We start from the raw sequence: 16,251 nt of genomic DNA, 5'->3' as shown, positions 1-16,251 counted from the left end.
TGCACACTACATGTGCACTAAACAGCCTTTTATTGTGGGAAGTAGAAATGGCACTGTTAATAAACTGCTGTTCCTCAGCTCGCAAGACCCAATCATTACTTTATTGACAATAGCATTTTGAAATGATATGCTAAATATGTATAGGTTCTTTCCTAACAAATCTGCAAGAACTTGCTTTATGACCTGCTTAAAACGGTATAGATCAGTGGTTCCCAACCTTTTGACTCCTGAGGATCCCCACTGAATCACTACTGGAAGCTGGGGATCCCCAAGCGATTTGTACGATTTAAATTTAAAACATTAAAACTGTAATTCACAAAAAATACACAACCAAGTGCACACTAAACAAATACTTGAATTACTAAAGATATAATTATTTTATATTGAAAAAATATGCAAAAATCGAAATATTTTAAAAGGAAGGTTGGTGCTGCATCTCAGCGACTAACTTTTGTTTGGCTTTATTTGAGAGAGGTGAAGCCTCAAGTCAGATTCTACATTTCCCAAGTGATTTCTGTTTTTATTTTTTAGGTACATAAGTTCTGAGAACGTTTTTTCACATAAATATGTGGTGGAGAAAGGAAGTAAAACCATAAGGGCCTCTCATCTCTCCATAGCCTCTCTGTCATGTGCAATTAATTTATTTTATAGCAGCTCTTATATAATGTAGGGCATCCAAGCACTTTACAAGGGACTACAAGGTGTAGGATTCACATGTCATCCATACTGGTAGGCATTTTCTAAGAGTGCTTGGTCTGGAGAAGCAAAAACTCAGGATTCAGAACATAACACAGTTGTTAGCGCTGACTTTAATAATAAGGATGTATTTCTATGCAAGCAAACCCTTTTTAGCAGCATGAGAAAAATAAAAGACTGAGGAAAAAAACAAAACTTTTTAATTTGTGCCATGCAGTTTGCATGCAGCTCTTTGATGGCAGTTCATGGCTCACTGTGATAGATTACGATTGTAGCTTATGAACTGCACAGTAAAAGAAGAATCTCTGTGACAAAAGCAGTAGCCCACTATGCTATGCACATAAAATACTGTTCTTTACATGATACAAGTTCTTTGCAGCAGGCATATTAACCATATGCGCTACCTTAGATGAATCAATACAGCCACTAGACATCACTCCCATCTCTCTCCAGTAGGTACATTAATCAACAGAGTTATCTTGATGCTTTTATTTTTGCCCAAAAGTTGCTGGATGTACAAGGAACTTTGCAGTGGTTTTAAAACTGCTGCACAAAGGAAGTAATAAATACAAAAACATGCACATGTTTCCTTCTGTGGAGAGGCCCCAGCTGGAGAAGGGCCTTCCTGTGGACCCCCTGGGAATGTGTCATGGACCCCTGGGAGGCCACTGACCACAGGTTGGGAACCGGTGACCTAGAAGACTTGTGCTATCTCCTCAATGGAGAATAGAGTTTGAGTGTGTTCCTCCATTGCTGGGTGGCAGTTACTTCTGGTGAACTGTTGCTAGTCAACTCCAAAGAGAAAACCTTCAAGTTGGCAAAATAAGCATCCTCATTTTCATTAAGTCTGAAATGGGCAAGCATGAAAAGAGGACCATACTTACTAAGTTCCAAATGCAATGGCACCCTTATATTCTGCAGCCTTCCTACTCTCCACCCAACTGTTCTTTTTGTATTATCATCTCTTTATATTAGACCTGTGAAAACAGGTATGGCTTAGACTTCTCTGGCCCTTCCTGTGTAATTATGGCCATCGTGCTGTCTTCTCCTCTTTGCACTTGTCATGATATCAGCTTCTCTGCACCTGTAGTTGTTTGGGAGTAGCTGCTTTTGTCAAATACAGTAACATACATGCAAGTGTCAACATTTTTAACATAACTTTTAACAGCCTTCATTTTTGGCCTCTACGTTTTTATAGAGAACTTAGGGCCTGATGTATGAAATTTTCATTTACAAAAAAGTAGTCATAAATTGCACACCAACTTATTGTACCTGGAAAAGAATTTTAGTAACCAATGTATGAGGTTCACAAAATTTCAAATCATAATGAGTTGCAATCTGTTCTGTTCAATATTCTAGACGTGGGTCGCAAATTGTGACTCACTACAATTGAAGGCCATCACAGTCACTCATACGTATATGTTGTATTAGGGCCAGAAAAGTAAGTTCAGAGAGGGCACTGGCACTGCTGAACAAGTGTTCCTGCTCAGCGGACCGCAATGTCTGTGACTGCATTTAAATTACGTTTTTTTCTAATACAGCCTGTTTTCCTTAAAGCATACAGACTGCATTTAAAAAGAAAAGTTTATATTTTTTAAAAGCTTGACAGTGCTCCCCTGGATCACTGTCTGCTGTCTGCTTCCCAACAATTTTTTTTTTTAATATTCACAAAGGGTAAGAAATCTCAGGGTTTCACCTTCTCTTTTGAGCATGTGTTACCACCCCAACTCGAGAATCAGTAACTTTCCAATGTTTTGCGACTGAGTTACGGTTGAAATTATACAAGCCATAATATTTTGTTATTTGGAAGGCACGCCGTAAACATGCCCCTTCAAATAGTGATTTGTTATGGCTTTCTAAACCCATTTGTGCTTCAGATACGTTACCGAATCACAAAATGGGTATAGTATATTTAAACAAGCGTTGACAAGGCCTATCTGTTTCGCCCCTGAGTAAGCTATTGGTTTCGGCAATTGGGGGTAGGTGGATAACCGGGTGACAGGGGACTGCTGGGGGTGGATAACATGATGATTTTCATAAATACTGTCGAGCGACCAGCGCTAGCTGCTTTATAGCACTTTTCAGGTTGAATGGGCTGGGTGGGAGAGGAAGGAGTGCAAGAGAGAAAAATTTAAATGGAAAAAGAATAAAACTCAAAACGCTACAAATGAATATACAGGATGATTTACCTCACAAATGTAGTATGTGTGACCATAAACACAAAATGCCCCCGAACTGCCTCTCTAGAAAGACCATTTATCACATCTTTAAGGACTATTTTCGGCTACATCTGAGTAAAGGAGTGCAAGCTAATGGAGGCGCAAGTCTGGCTCGCGTCAAACGTCCAGTTTGGCGTGAGAACTCCCAGGATGGAGGAAGAGGCTGAGCCAAGTAGGGCCCTCTGTAAAAAGCGCTATTAAAAATGTTTATTGAGGAGTCATAACATTAACTAAGATGCACATTTCCAAATAAAAGTCACTATTTTTATGAATTAATGCATGCCTTTTTGTATATATTTTGGTTTAAAATACTTCTGCTTGTTTTAACGGTGGCAAAGTTCATTAGAAAATAGTGGCTTGGCAATACTCCACAAATATAGTTTTACCTCCCTGACAGCAGGGGGGAAATGTTAGTGTTATTAAACTTGTAGAGTAACTTGAGGGTTTAATGCAACAGCTACAAAGATATCTGAGAGCCTATGAATGGACTAATATTCGAATGGAACGAAAGCATTGGAGTGTGGTACCCGAACAAATAAATTCCCCCAAAACAACCCATTCTGACAGCGGCGTGCAAAGACACAGAGATACAGGCGGCTGGGGGTGGGGGGGGGGGGGGGGGGGAAAGGGGATGGGAGTGCAGGTGGGAGGGGAGAAGAAACAGGAACAGAGTGGGGGATAGGTTAAAAAAAGATACAGGAGGGTCGGAGACATAGGAGAAGAAACAGTAACTTAGGGGAGAAGAAACAGGGAGGGGTGTGGATAAGTTAAATACATATAAAATCAAGAAGTGTCACATTAGGAAACAATGCATATTTGACTGGAAACAAGCTGGCCGCAAGGCAGCGCCAGAGCGCAATACATTTCCCACAAACTTGTCAATCAGATACAGTAATGAGTAGAAAACAAACTATTAATAAAAGGGAATCAGTGAGTTAAAAAATGTACCAAGTTTAACCCAAAAATACTGTAGTAATAAGCAGACAGTGTCAGTTTCTGTCCAGACTCTGTTCTGAGATTGAGTGCTACCTATAGAGCATATTCAAAAATTAAGTCGCTTAAAATAAGTTTATTTTCCGTCACGCTCACTTTAGATGTGGACTAAAGTTGAGTATGCAGGATCGCCTGTGTGATCTGGTAAAGTTAGTAATGTTCTGGGGCGTGTGGTGTTGTCAGTGTGCAGCGCGCGCTAGCGCTGGGCTTAGGCCCAATAAACAGGCAGACAACAATAAACCTATATGATGCGGATGGTGCGATTGGGACTCGACAATTACCCTGTTCCCGCGCTCTCTGCGCCTACTTATTGCCTATGACCTCCTGACCTCGGGCGGAATCACTTCCGGCCAGAGTAACAGGGAGGAAACTCCAAATACCGTGTAGGAGTGAAAAGGTTTTGGAAGTCCCGGGGTCGGGCACTTGTTGCGTCAGGAGTGCGCCACCCGCGTCTATTTTAACAATATTACAGGGCGGGGGCTAAATTCTGCTGGGGCGAGGAATGTTCTTGAGGTTTGGGAGGGTGTCCGTGGTGGCGGTGGTTTCCTAGAAGCAGAATTAATGTTTTGGAGGCTGCAGGCGGGGGGGGGGGGGTTGGTGCATTGCACTTTTCTTTAGATATATGTCCTATAAAGAATATAGCATACTGATATTTAAATGTGCTTATTTCCACATGCTCTGATGTCAGTGATGTGGGTTGCTTCCAGTACGTTAAACGTAAAGAACATTTGTTTATTTTAAGTATGATATAATTACTGGATCTCTAAGTGCAGCTACAGAAATAACTAATAAATATGACATGACATATGAAGCTGTTTGCTAACCATATTCCTCCAGTTCATCACCTTTCTACTAATAGTGGCAGCTCCAGGCTGTGGAGCACCTAGAGGTCCCTCCCCTCAGCTGTACCAGGCTGATAGCGCTCCGATTCCTTTTCTGGTGAAGGTGGCTTTGATACCAGCCCCCTGCCCTTAGCGCTGACAATTAGCTGATCAATGCTGGCGACTCATCAGCACAGGGGCACCGAGTTGCCTTTTCTGGGTGGTAGCACCAGGAGCAAGAACCTCTCTTTCAAGTAGGGGTATCCCTGCAAACTTCACCCCAGTGAAGGGCTCCTCGTGTCCCCTTAGAAATCCAATTTCACAGCGTGGTGAATGCCCACAGAGGAGATACAGCATGTTATGTAGAGACACAGCGCACGTGCTGCCTAGGTGAGACCTAAAAGGCTATTTTTGAAGTCGCAGACCCTGTCTGTGATTTTGTGTATAGAGGATTTGCAACCGCAAAATGACACTGTACATCAGGCTTTTAAATTATATATAGTCCATACCTGATTTTCCCACTAATAAACAGGAATACCGAATTGCTCCTTTTGTCACTGCCCTCAGCAAACAATTCTTTGAATGTCTCAATAAGACTTTTTGTGAGAAATGTTTGTTTCTCTTAACTTTTTGCCAACTTGAATAGCCTGTCTATTGGAAGCTTATGGTCCTCAGTGGAACAGGACCTCAACGCCATTTCACTGGAGCTGCTGGGTGGCACCTTTGTCTTCAATAGCCTGGCCAAACAGAAGATGCCCTAATTATTGTTTTGTCTCTGCTTTGCTTGTTATTTCACTTTGTTTCCACCAGTTTCCACTACTTTCAGTTTAAGTATAATGAAACTCAGTCGCCAATTCCCAATCGCAGAACAATAAAAAGCATTAGCAAAGCAAAAAGGTCTGACATTTACCAGACTTTTTTGGTTTGTCAATACTTGTTTTTTTTGCTTTGCCTTGGTTTTTGCACAACATTATTGCCGAAAAAGCTACCAAGCTCTTATTCATATACAAAAGAAAAATGGCAAGAAACAAACAGGATTTTGTCTAAAAAAAGTAAACATTGCTGTAGTAGCCCCTGGCACTTAATGGAACTACTTTGTTGTGGAAGTGCTCCTTATCAATTTGCAAAACGCTGTTACTCAAATTAAACTTAGCCAATGGCGTATGTGGGCAAGCTCACTGCCCCATGCTGTATGCTGAAGAAGGGCAGAAGAAAAATTGTAATGAGACAATAGCAAACCAATAGAAGGAAAGGAAGGTCACAAGAAAATATATTTACATGTAATTTCAGAAAAAAACTAAGGGGGTCATTATGACTCCGGCAGTTGGAGTTAATGTGGCGGTAGTACCACTAACAGGCTGGCGGTACTTACTGCCACATTATGACATTGTCAATGTACCACTCCAACCACCATGGTGGCAGCAGCTGCCGGGCTGGAGATAACCATCTCAAGCCCGGCGGCCGCTATCGTGCCGCCGCTGGTATTACAAACCTGCCTACCGCCATGGTTTCCGTGGTGTTCCTAACGCCACAAAAACCATGGCGGTAGGCCCTATCAGTGACAGCAGATTCCTTCCCTGTCACTGATAGGAGGCCACCTTCCCCCCTACACTCCCCAGACACCCCCTCACATCCACGCCCCCATACACACACACACAGACACACACTCATCCACACATACATTCACGCATGCATACATTCATTCACGCACACATCCGCAGACACATCAAAACATACACGCAGACACGCATTCACATTTCCATACATACACACACTCACACACCTACCTACACGCTCTCACACACCTTCATACATGCACTCAAACACCTTCATACACCCACGCTATCAACACTAAACACACACCCGCATTCACGCATGCACTCACACATACATGCACACACCCCCACACACACACAACACCCCCACCCCCCTCCCTTGTCAGAAACCCGACTTACCTGGATCCAGGGGGTCTTCCGGCAAGGGACGGGACGGGGCGCTGCTACTTGTCATAATATGGCTGGCGGTGGTCTACTGTCGTGGCGCTGCTGGTGGTAGCAGCACCACCTTAACGCAATCCGCCAGTATGGCCACAGCCGAATTTCTGCCCATCTTGTGGCGGAAATCCAGCTGGGGTCACATTATGGCGGACGGATGGTAGCCACGGCGATGGTCTTTTTGCATCCGTCGCCTCGGCGGTAAGCGTTTTTTATCGCCATTGTCATAATATGGTCCTAAATGTCTTGCCTAATGCCAGACCTAAAAATCTGGTCACATGACAATATCATATTCAGTTGAACTAAAACTAAAACAAAAACGACATTGTGCAACAAATTGTTTAAATATAACGTACATCGTGTTTCGAGGAGAATGTGTTTTTGTTAAAAGGAGTATAGAACCTAACAGCGGTGAACAAGTAAGGAAGTATATGATCGTATGCGCTGCAGGGTCACTTTTTCAAAACACATTTTTATTTTTAGAAAGGTATGGGGCTAGCACTGTTTAATTCATTTTAATCAGCTGATAGAAATATTGCAACATGTTAAAAGTACAAGTGCCTCTAAAAAGCAATCTTTCCGGAATGTAGTCAGTGCCACTAGAATTATGTGTTAAGGGGTAGGCCAAGTTATGCAGAAGGGGTGACTAAATTATGTGGGGAAAAAAGGCAAATAATGTGGCAAATGTTATGATAGTCTTTCTTCTTTATTTGTCATTTTTACATGTTAACACCGTGCAAATGTTTTACCTTATTATTACTAGTTTTACACCCAAATTCAGCAATTAGTAACCAACCGTCAACCTTTGCAAAGTGCCTTCCACTGCACAGCAACACGTGTTGCCATGTTTTTAGTAGGAGTTTGATCCATTTAGCTAGAAACTACTTTTTTTGTTAAATTTAGTATATTAAGCAGCATATTACAGTTTATGGGGGTAAAAGTAGTAGCAAATCCATAACTATGCAGAAATGGCACGGCAGTTGAATGACATGTTTTCAGTGGCTCTGAATATATTCACTAAAGTCAATAAGACTATACATACGAGCACTAGCAATGCCTATAGGCTTGGCTTTTGAATGAAAGTACCTTTTTTGTCATTAATGGGTTTAGACACCCAATAAGTTATCACACATGCATTCTGTCGCTCGTCGTTGTACTCATACATCCATTTATTCATCTATTGGGTTATTTTTGCATTTACCTTCTCACACAGCAGAAATAAAACACACACAAACTCAACCAGGTTAGATAAATTAAAAGATTAGAATAATACAAGTAGAAAAAAGAAAACATGCTGCTGTCTAAATACGGCAGGCATATTCTTAAAATAAGTAAACACAGCAGCAGGTATTCATCTTGCAAAGGCATTGTAAGTAGTGTATTGTTTTAAAGTTCAAGCATGGCTGTCACATTTAGAGCAAATCTGTTGGCCATCTTGGAACGGTAAAACAATGACACACTTTGGACAACAGCATTCTGTAATGGTCTCTTGCTGGAGGAAGTGGCCAGGTGGGGTGCTGTGGGATGCAGATGAATTTAGCGGCAAGCAAGTGACCTGTTAGCGCTGCCTGGAGAGCTGTGGTATCTTCTAAAGATATCACAAAATACCTATCTGTGGGTTTTAATCTAGTGTAGTAAGAATCCACCCATTAACAGCTATCGACTTTAACATATACTTTTCACAATAAATATGGCAGGCCTGGTGCCTTTATCATAACATTTCATAATAAATAAGTAGTCAGGTTTTTTGCCATGATCACTACCTTCCCATCATAATCACCTCAGTCCTCCTGCATCAAGTAAAACGTTTTCCACACGCCAAAAAGTGCAATCCAAGCATTCTTTTTAGTTCAAACACACACATTTGACCCTATCAAATCCTGTGCTTAGTGGAATATGTGATTGGAGCCCAAGATGCTCCCAGTAGAACTCTGGAAGCTCGTTTTGTTGCGCACATATGGTCATGTAGATTAGTGTAGCCCTGGGCTTTCAAACACAAAACTGCATTCTGAAGTCTGGATTTAATGAGTGCTATCTCATCTGGCTGCTGTCAGAGAAGAACAAATGCTAAATTATCTAGTTAGCTAACATTTCACTAATTTTACAATGTCAGATGTGTGCCCGTGAAAGTTAAAGCTCAGGCAGCTGGATAAATAAACACAATTATTACAGCTGCACGGAGGGCAAGCACCTATTTTGTGGAAGCACATTACTTCGACCCAAACAAAACAAATACCTCTGGCTACCAACATGTGGGCGGGTCCCTCTCTCCCTCTCCTTGTAGTCTTTTTTAGATTAACCACATCCTGTCGGGTAATAGCTGTGCTGTGGAGCCAGACCTAAAAATGGCTCAACAATCCTTTCCAACACAGTAGATCTGAATTTGTTGTGGTGCAAATTAAGTCTGACATTTATGTGTAAAGTTCAATTTCCAAACTATTTTACAAAATGATCAAACCTGAAAACCCTGTGCAAGTTTAAATTCCTTCAGTCTATGGTTCCCTTAATACTTTTAATTTTTCACACAATATTAAGGTTTAGAGCAAAGGGCCTGATTTTCTAAACTTTTTGCAGCTCAGTGTCATTTAATTGCAGACAAAGGGCGTGATTAGGAGATGGGCGGTTGAACCGCCACAACTCCAATACAGTGGTGGTGAGGCGGCCGTCAAGGTGGCAACCCCACCACCATCATATTACAATGCTTTCACCAGGCTGGCTGGCGGAAAGCTTTGCAATTACGACGTTTCCACAGGTCAACCTGGTGGAAACAGTGCAGCGGCATTGTCCTCGGCTCCCTCAGGGATGTGGCCCAATATTATGAAAATGTGTTGTGGATAATTATCTCTTTCAAATAGATGTAGAGACTTCTTTACCACAGAGGACGACTGAGCACCAAGTTTGCTGAAACAGCAGGTTATACTTGCGTGATGCATCTGTAAGTCTTTCATGGGAACCAGAGGTGAGTTCCCAGAAATAGAGGAGGAGTGTCAGTATAGTAGGTGAAGACACAACCTGGCATAATTGAGGAAGCATTCCGGAGGGCTGCTTGAAAGTCTGCTGGAAAGTGACAGAGTCATGATGTTCTAGGACAGTGGTTCTTAACATTTTGAGCTACGTGGACTTTTAATTAATCTTCACTGGAACGAGGGGGGAACCCCACTGAATCATTATTGAAATCCAGGGACCCCACTGAGTCATTACTGGAAGCATGGTACCCCAGCCTAAGAAATTTGATGACTTGAACCGCTAAAACATACATAAACAACTACGCGCACAAGCATTGATCAAACATATACAAAAATGAACAAATATTTTATTTAATTGACAAACAAATTAAAAACAAACAAAACATAAATGTAATGGAATAGTTTAAGCTTTTCTAAATTCAACTGAGACCACTTGTTCATGCTATATTCTGTCTGATGCATTCCTCCTACGAATCAATCTGAAGAAACACATTTTTAGCCTCCAATTTCAAATTCCAGCACATTCACAGAATGTTTTAAAATGTTCAGTTTTAAGTTTTGCTTCATTATTTATATACACATAATGAATCTCTTAATATTATTTAATTTTATAAGCAGTAGATTTCGGGAAACCACAGGTGTCCATGAACCACAGGTTAGGAACCACTGTTTTAGGAGATGAGTGTCTAAGGAATAGTTGAGTGAGCATGTCCTGTAGCGCGGCTCTGATCTTGAAACTCTAGTTAAGGGTCAGCTAGGACTGTTGCCCTCCTGGAGGTCCCTGGCAGGGGCATTCAAGGACTAGGTAGCTGACTAATCAAAGGCACTGGGTATCTACATTCGAATTCCGAGATTTTTTGAAGAACATCTTGATTGGTATGCATAAATTGTTTTTTGAAGTTTGTCTCAAAACTAATTATCATACAATCTGTGGTGTAACAACTGTGTACTATATCAACACAGTGTTAGCACGACAGTACAACACAATGCTCAGGTGCTTGTGCTGGGCATAGTACAATGTATTCTCTGACAGCACAAAGACAATCATATGAACCAGTGAGGTAATAATTGAGGTGCAGAAAGACAATATTTGTTTTTTTCATTATTTAGTGCATTTTAAGTGACCAATAAACTTAGTCGTTCACTTATTAATTCCACTTTCAGCCTCTGAGTGGTTAAAAATCTAGGGGGGTCATCATTAGGAAAACACATTCATTGCTCATGTCTGCAAGATGTGCAAACTTTCCAAAAGAAAAAGTTATGTGGGTGACAAGGATCCAACCAAATAAAAGTTATAACATTTTCTGTATTCTGAGTCATATAACCCAGTTCGATTGAGTATGCAAAAACAATTGAGTTAACTATAAATGAGGGTATTTAAAAATATATAAATTGTACTTTAGATGAACCGCCCTCTCTGATAAGTCTGCTATACAGGTCCGTTTCTGGCATTAATGGCAATTTTATTTTTCATTTTTACAAATCCTATCTTCTTCATATGAAAGAGCACCACACCAAGGATGTAAATGGTTTGTGGGAAGGGTGCAAGGTATTACCAAGTATTAGTAGGAATAAATTACTAAGGATATTGAAAGTCACTTTGGAGTCCAATATCTTTTTGATGTGTGGCAGGTGGTACATTATCTCACATATTCACATACATTTATAATAGATCCTACCTGCTTCAGCTTGTGGTTCTTTCCCAGGCTCCAACTGCTGTGGCTTCATTGCCCAATGAAGCTGTTTGCAGAACTCCTGTCGATCATCGACATGAACGTAGTCATATACATTTTGGTGCATCACATCAGTCTGGAATATAAGAAAAACACCAGATTCAGAACCAGTTCCAATAAAAAAACATGTTTGCTTTTGACGTCCTGCAATATTAACAAAGAAGAAAAGTAGTAATCACATATGGCACAGTTCAACGAAGGACCTTCCATTATTCAATGAAACCATTCAGAAAGAGGGACACTACATTTCTCACTTGATTTTAGGTGACATTTTTTTTGTTTATAAACAATTGGGTTCAGGAATTACATATTCAAATCAGCAAATAACTAGCAAGCAAAAATGAAAAAGGTTAGATACAGAGAACCCCTTGGCTCGGTGTGAATTATGCTAATCTATTTGAAGATTATAAAGCAACAAGGTAAGTAAAATGCCTCACACAATATCAATTTATAATTTTATGATTTTTACGCCACATCTGGTTCTCAATATTTGTTGTTGTGGCCTAGGTCGGGTGGGAAATGCCAAAGGGTACCTTGAAATGGAAAAGGTAGAAATATCTTTATGTGACCACAAATAGAATATTGACCATGTTTAGATAGCATTGGTTAAGGCGTTGTTAGCCACTCTATGAATATTAACTTGGAAACAGCTTGTGCCAAATAGCTTTAATTGGGTGTCATATTCAATAGGAAGAATATGTTTATTAAACTTGTCACCCAGCAGATCCGTATCAGACTGAGGCCCTCATTATGAGTTTGGCGGGCGGGCCAAACTCATTTGCTTGGAAGACCACCACACCGGTCTTCTGCCCATCAGCCCTATTAAGAATTGCCTGCTGGGCCGGCCGGCAGAATCAGCGGGGAACAGGGTCTTAAATTTGATGGCGGCTCATAATTGAGCTGACAGCAATGTGACGTAGCGCTTTTCACTGCCCGTAATTCGGGCAGTGAAAAGCACGATAGGCTGTCCATGGGGACCCCTGCGCTGCTCATTCCAAGTGCATGGGCAGTACACGGGCCCCCATGGGGCCCCCGGCACCCCCTTTCCACCATCCTTTATATGGCAGGGCTACCGCCATGCAAAGTCAGACAGAAAGGGGACTCATAATCTCCAGGGCAGCGTTGCAAGCAGCGCTGCCCTGGTGGATTGAGACCGCTGGCACCGCCTGACTGGCGGCTGGCAGCAACCTGGCGGTTCCGGTGTTCTGACCGTGGCGGCTCTGCCGCGGTCATAATGTGGAGGCCGGACAGCTGCTTTGGTGGCGGCCCGACCTCCACCGCAGCCCTGGCCCTCTAATGAGGCCCTGAGTGTCTGGTTGCAGACCGTTGGGTAAAGTCAACCACTGTTTATGAGTAATTGAGAAAACAGGAAGGGCAGCCCCAGTAGAAATGACATGAAAGGAATCAAATAAAGGTTCACTATGTATTGACCTCTGCAAACTCAACAGGATGGCAGATCATTTACTGCCACTTAATACAGAGATGTTGTTGATATTATTGGGTGAAATTGTTGTGTTTGAGACTTAGAATGACACTCTAGTGTGCAACTAGTTGGAACTACACCCAGCATGAATGTGTTTTTCATTTCTGGAGAATGTCTTTTGGCTTAGTATCAAGAGATTCGCCGTACCTTTTCCACGAAACACAACTATTTTAAAGAAGTCTAAATATTAGCCTCAAAATTAATAGGAAGAGGTGATCAATATAGACTTGTAAAGAAATCCCTAAAAACAGCATAGTACGTCAATCGAGAATAACTTTTGAAAATTAAGGATAGAAAATCAGACATACGGTTGGTCTGCGTTACCACCTTTGGTACCAAATCCAACAACATCAAACACATAGGGCCTGATTACGATTCCGGCGGGCGGCGGAGGCCGCCCGCCAGAATTCCGCCCTCCATAATACCGCTCCGCGGTCAGAAGACCGCGGAGGGTATTATGAGTTTTTCCCTGGGCTGGCGGGCGGTCTCCAAAAGACCGCCCGCCAGCCCAGGGAAAAACTCCCTTCCCACGAGGATGCCGGCTCGTAATAGAGCCGGCGGAGTGGGAAGGTGCGACGGGTGCTGTTGCACCCGTCGCGTATTTCACTGTCTGCAAGGCAGACAGTGAAATACATTTTGGGGCCCTCTTACGGGGGCCCCTGCAGTGCCCATGCCGTTGGCATGGGCACTGCAGGGGCCCCCAGGGGCCCCGCGACTCCCCCTCCCGCCATCCGGTTCCCGGCGGGAGAACCGCCAGGAACTGGATGGCGGGAGGGGGAGTCGGAATCCCCAAGCCGGCGCAGCAAGCTGCGCCGGCTTGGAGGATTCCTTGGGGGCAGCGGGAAACCGGCGGGAGACCGGCGGGAGACCGCCGGTTTCCCTTCTCTGACCGCGGCTGAGCCGCCGCGGTCAGAATGCCCCGCGGGGCACCGCCGGCCTGTCGGCGGTGCCACCGCGTCCCGCGGCCCTGGCGGAAGTAATCCGCCAGGTTCGGAATGACCAACATAATCTTGAAAAATGGTATTTAACAAACTCTAATTTGTTTGTTTTGGGAAAAAAAATGTTTGCATTTAAGAGAGCGAAAAATCTGAAAGACAGACTAGTGAGGGCATACATTCAACCCAAGAAACAATCTATTGCACAACTTTGGGCATTGAATCCAGTAATTGCCCACCATAAATGGGGGAAATTGCATTGCATACAATTACACAGGAACTGTCAAATCTTGTACACTAAATGGTAGAGAATGGACATTAAAACACTTTCCAAATTGTGCTTCTAAAATTGTTGCATATTGTATTGTGTCCTTGTAATTTTACATATATAGGAAAAAACACACAGGTGGTACGATGCAGGATCTTACAGCATCAATCACGAATCAGATGTAACGTTCCAAATGCACTGTTGATTGAACATTACAGAATGATGAACCATACTGCTGATGATATTAGGTTGTTTATACTGGATGTGGCTATGAGGTCAACAAGGAGGCATGATCTGGACTGGATATTCACCATAAGTGAAAACAGATGGATTTGGGAAGGTGACACAGTAGAAAAAGTCTGATCCAACAAACTGAATGGCATATATTGGCCACATTATAATCTCTGAAAGCTAGACCCCTTATTTCCTCTCTAGCAAGTGTATCTTTGCCTTTTGTATTTTGTATACTGGATTCAGTCTATTCTGAGTCTAGTCGAAAAATATTTCAAGGTGGACAGTGACATTTCTACCCATTAAATGTAGATAGGTCACAAAGGTGTATTGTTCTAAAACAATTGGGAACCACTGATAAGGATAGTAGTATATTCCTGATGGTTTATGGTCTATCAGGTTGCTTTCTCCTTTATATTTACTATATAAGTTTGGCTGCAATTAAAACGTGAGTATAGCCCCCAGATAATTAATTTCTCCCATACACAGCGATTCGAAGATTCCATTTTTGTGTTTCCGTACACTTTAGGTGGCATTAGTTACATTGTTAATTATATTGAAGCAGGAGAGCTACTCCTATAATACTGGATAAGCATTTTCTCCCTATCTATAAAGTTTTTAAACAGTCTTATCCCTGAACTATGGTGTTGGCTGACATATTCACACTGGGTTTAGTTTTGCCTCAGGTTTTAGCAAGTGATTTGAAATGACTGCATGTATTCACATAAGGCATATTTCCTTGTTTTCTCAGGAGTTTGGATTTCTGATTAGGGTTTTACATTTCTAAATTAGATTTTGAGAATTTGGATCTTTTACGAGCATCCTGTCCTGAAGATGGTCTCATGTACTATACAGGGAGTGCAGAATTATTAGGCAAATGAGTATTTTGACCACATCATCCTCTTTATGCATGTTGTCTTACTCCAAGCTGTATAGGCTCGAAAGCCTACTACCAATTAAGCATATTAGGTGATGTGCATCTCTGTAATGAGAAGGGGTGTGGTCTAATGACATCAACACCCTATATCAGGTGTGCATAATTATTAGGCAACTTCCTTTCCTTTGGCAAAATGGGTCAAAAGAAGGACTTGACAGGCTCTGAAAAGTCAAAAATAGTGAGATATCTTGCAGAGGGATGCAGCACTCTTAAAATTGCAAAGCTTCTGAAGCGTGATCATCGAACAATCAAGCGTTTCATTCAAAATAGTCAACAGGGTCGCAAGAAGCGTGTGGAAAAACCAAGGCGCAAAATAACTGCCCATGAACTGAGAAAAGTCAAGCGTGCAGCTGCCACGATGCCACTTGCCACCAGTTTGGCCATATTTCAGAGCTGCAACATCACTGGAGTGCCCAAAAGCACAAGGTGTGCAATACTCAGAGACATGGCCAAGGTAAGAAAGGCTGAAAGACGACCACCACTGAACAAGACACACAAGCTGAAACGTCAAGACTGGGCCAATAAATATCTCAAGACTGATTTTTCTAAGGTTTTATGGACTGATGAAATGAGAGTGAGTCTTGATGGGCCAGATGGATGGGCCCGTGGCTGGATTGGTAAAGGGCAGAGAGCTCCAGTCCGACTCAGACGCCAGCAAGGTGGAGGTGGAGTACTGGTTTGGGCTGGTATCATCAAAGATGAGCTTGTGGGGCCTTTTCGGGTTGAGGATGGAGTCAAGCTCAACTCCCAGTCCTACTGCCAGTTCCTGGAAGACACCTTCTTCAAGCAGTGGTACAGGAAGAAGTCTGCATCCTTCAAGAAAAACATGATTTTCATGCAGGACAATGCTCCATCACACGCGTCCAAGTACTCCACAGGGTGGCTGGCAAGAAAGGGTATAAAAGACGGAAATCTAATGACATGGCCTCCTTGTTCACCTGATCTGAACCCCATTGAGAACCTGTGGTCCATCAT

At 42.4% G+C, this 16,251-nt stretch overlaps 1 protein-coding gene across 2 annotated transcripts in view; it reads right to left on the bottom strand.

Annotated features, from left to right (window-relative positions):
- The window catches only part of AHRR (aryl hydrocarbon receptor repressor), an 837,654-nt gene that overhangs the window by 227,057 nt on the left and 594,346 nt on the right, over window positions 1–16,251 (bottom strand). For both annotated transcript variants that reach the window (XM_069219459.1, XM_069219460.1), the window contains exon 6: window positions 11,369–11,498. In XM_069219459.1, coding sequence (XP_069075560.1) covers window positions 11,369–11,498 — 130 coding nt within the window. The remainder of the gene's footprint in view (window positions 1–11,368; window positions 11,499–16,251) is intronic.

Source organism: Pleurodeles waltl, chromosome 2_2, assembly GCF_031143425.1.
Source record: "Pleurodeles waltl isolate 20211129_DDA chromosome 2_2, aPleWal1.hap1.20221129, whole genome shotgun sequence".
NCBI lineage: Eukaryota > Metazoa > Chordata > Amphibia > Caudata > Salamandridae > Pleurodeles > Pleurodeles waltl.
This window is presented reverse-complemented; position numbering and strand designations above follow the sequence as displayed.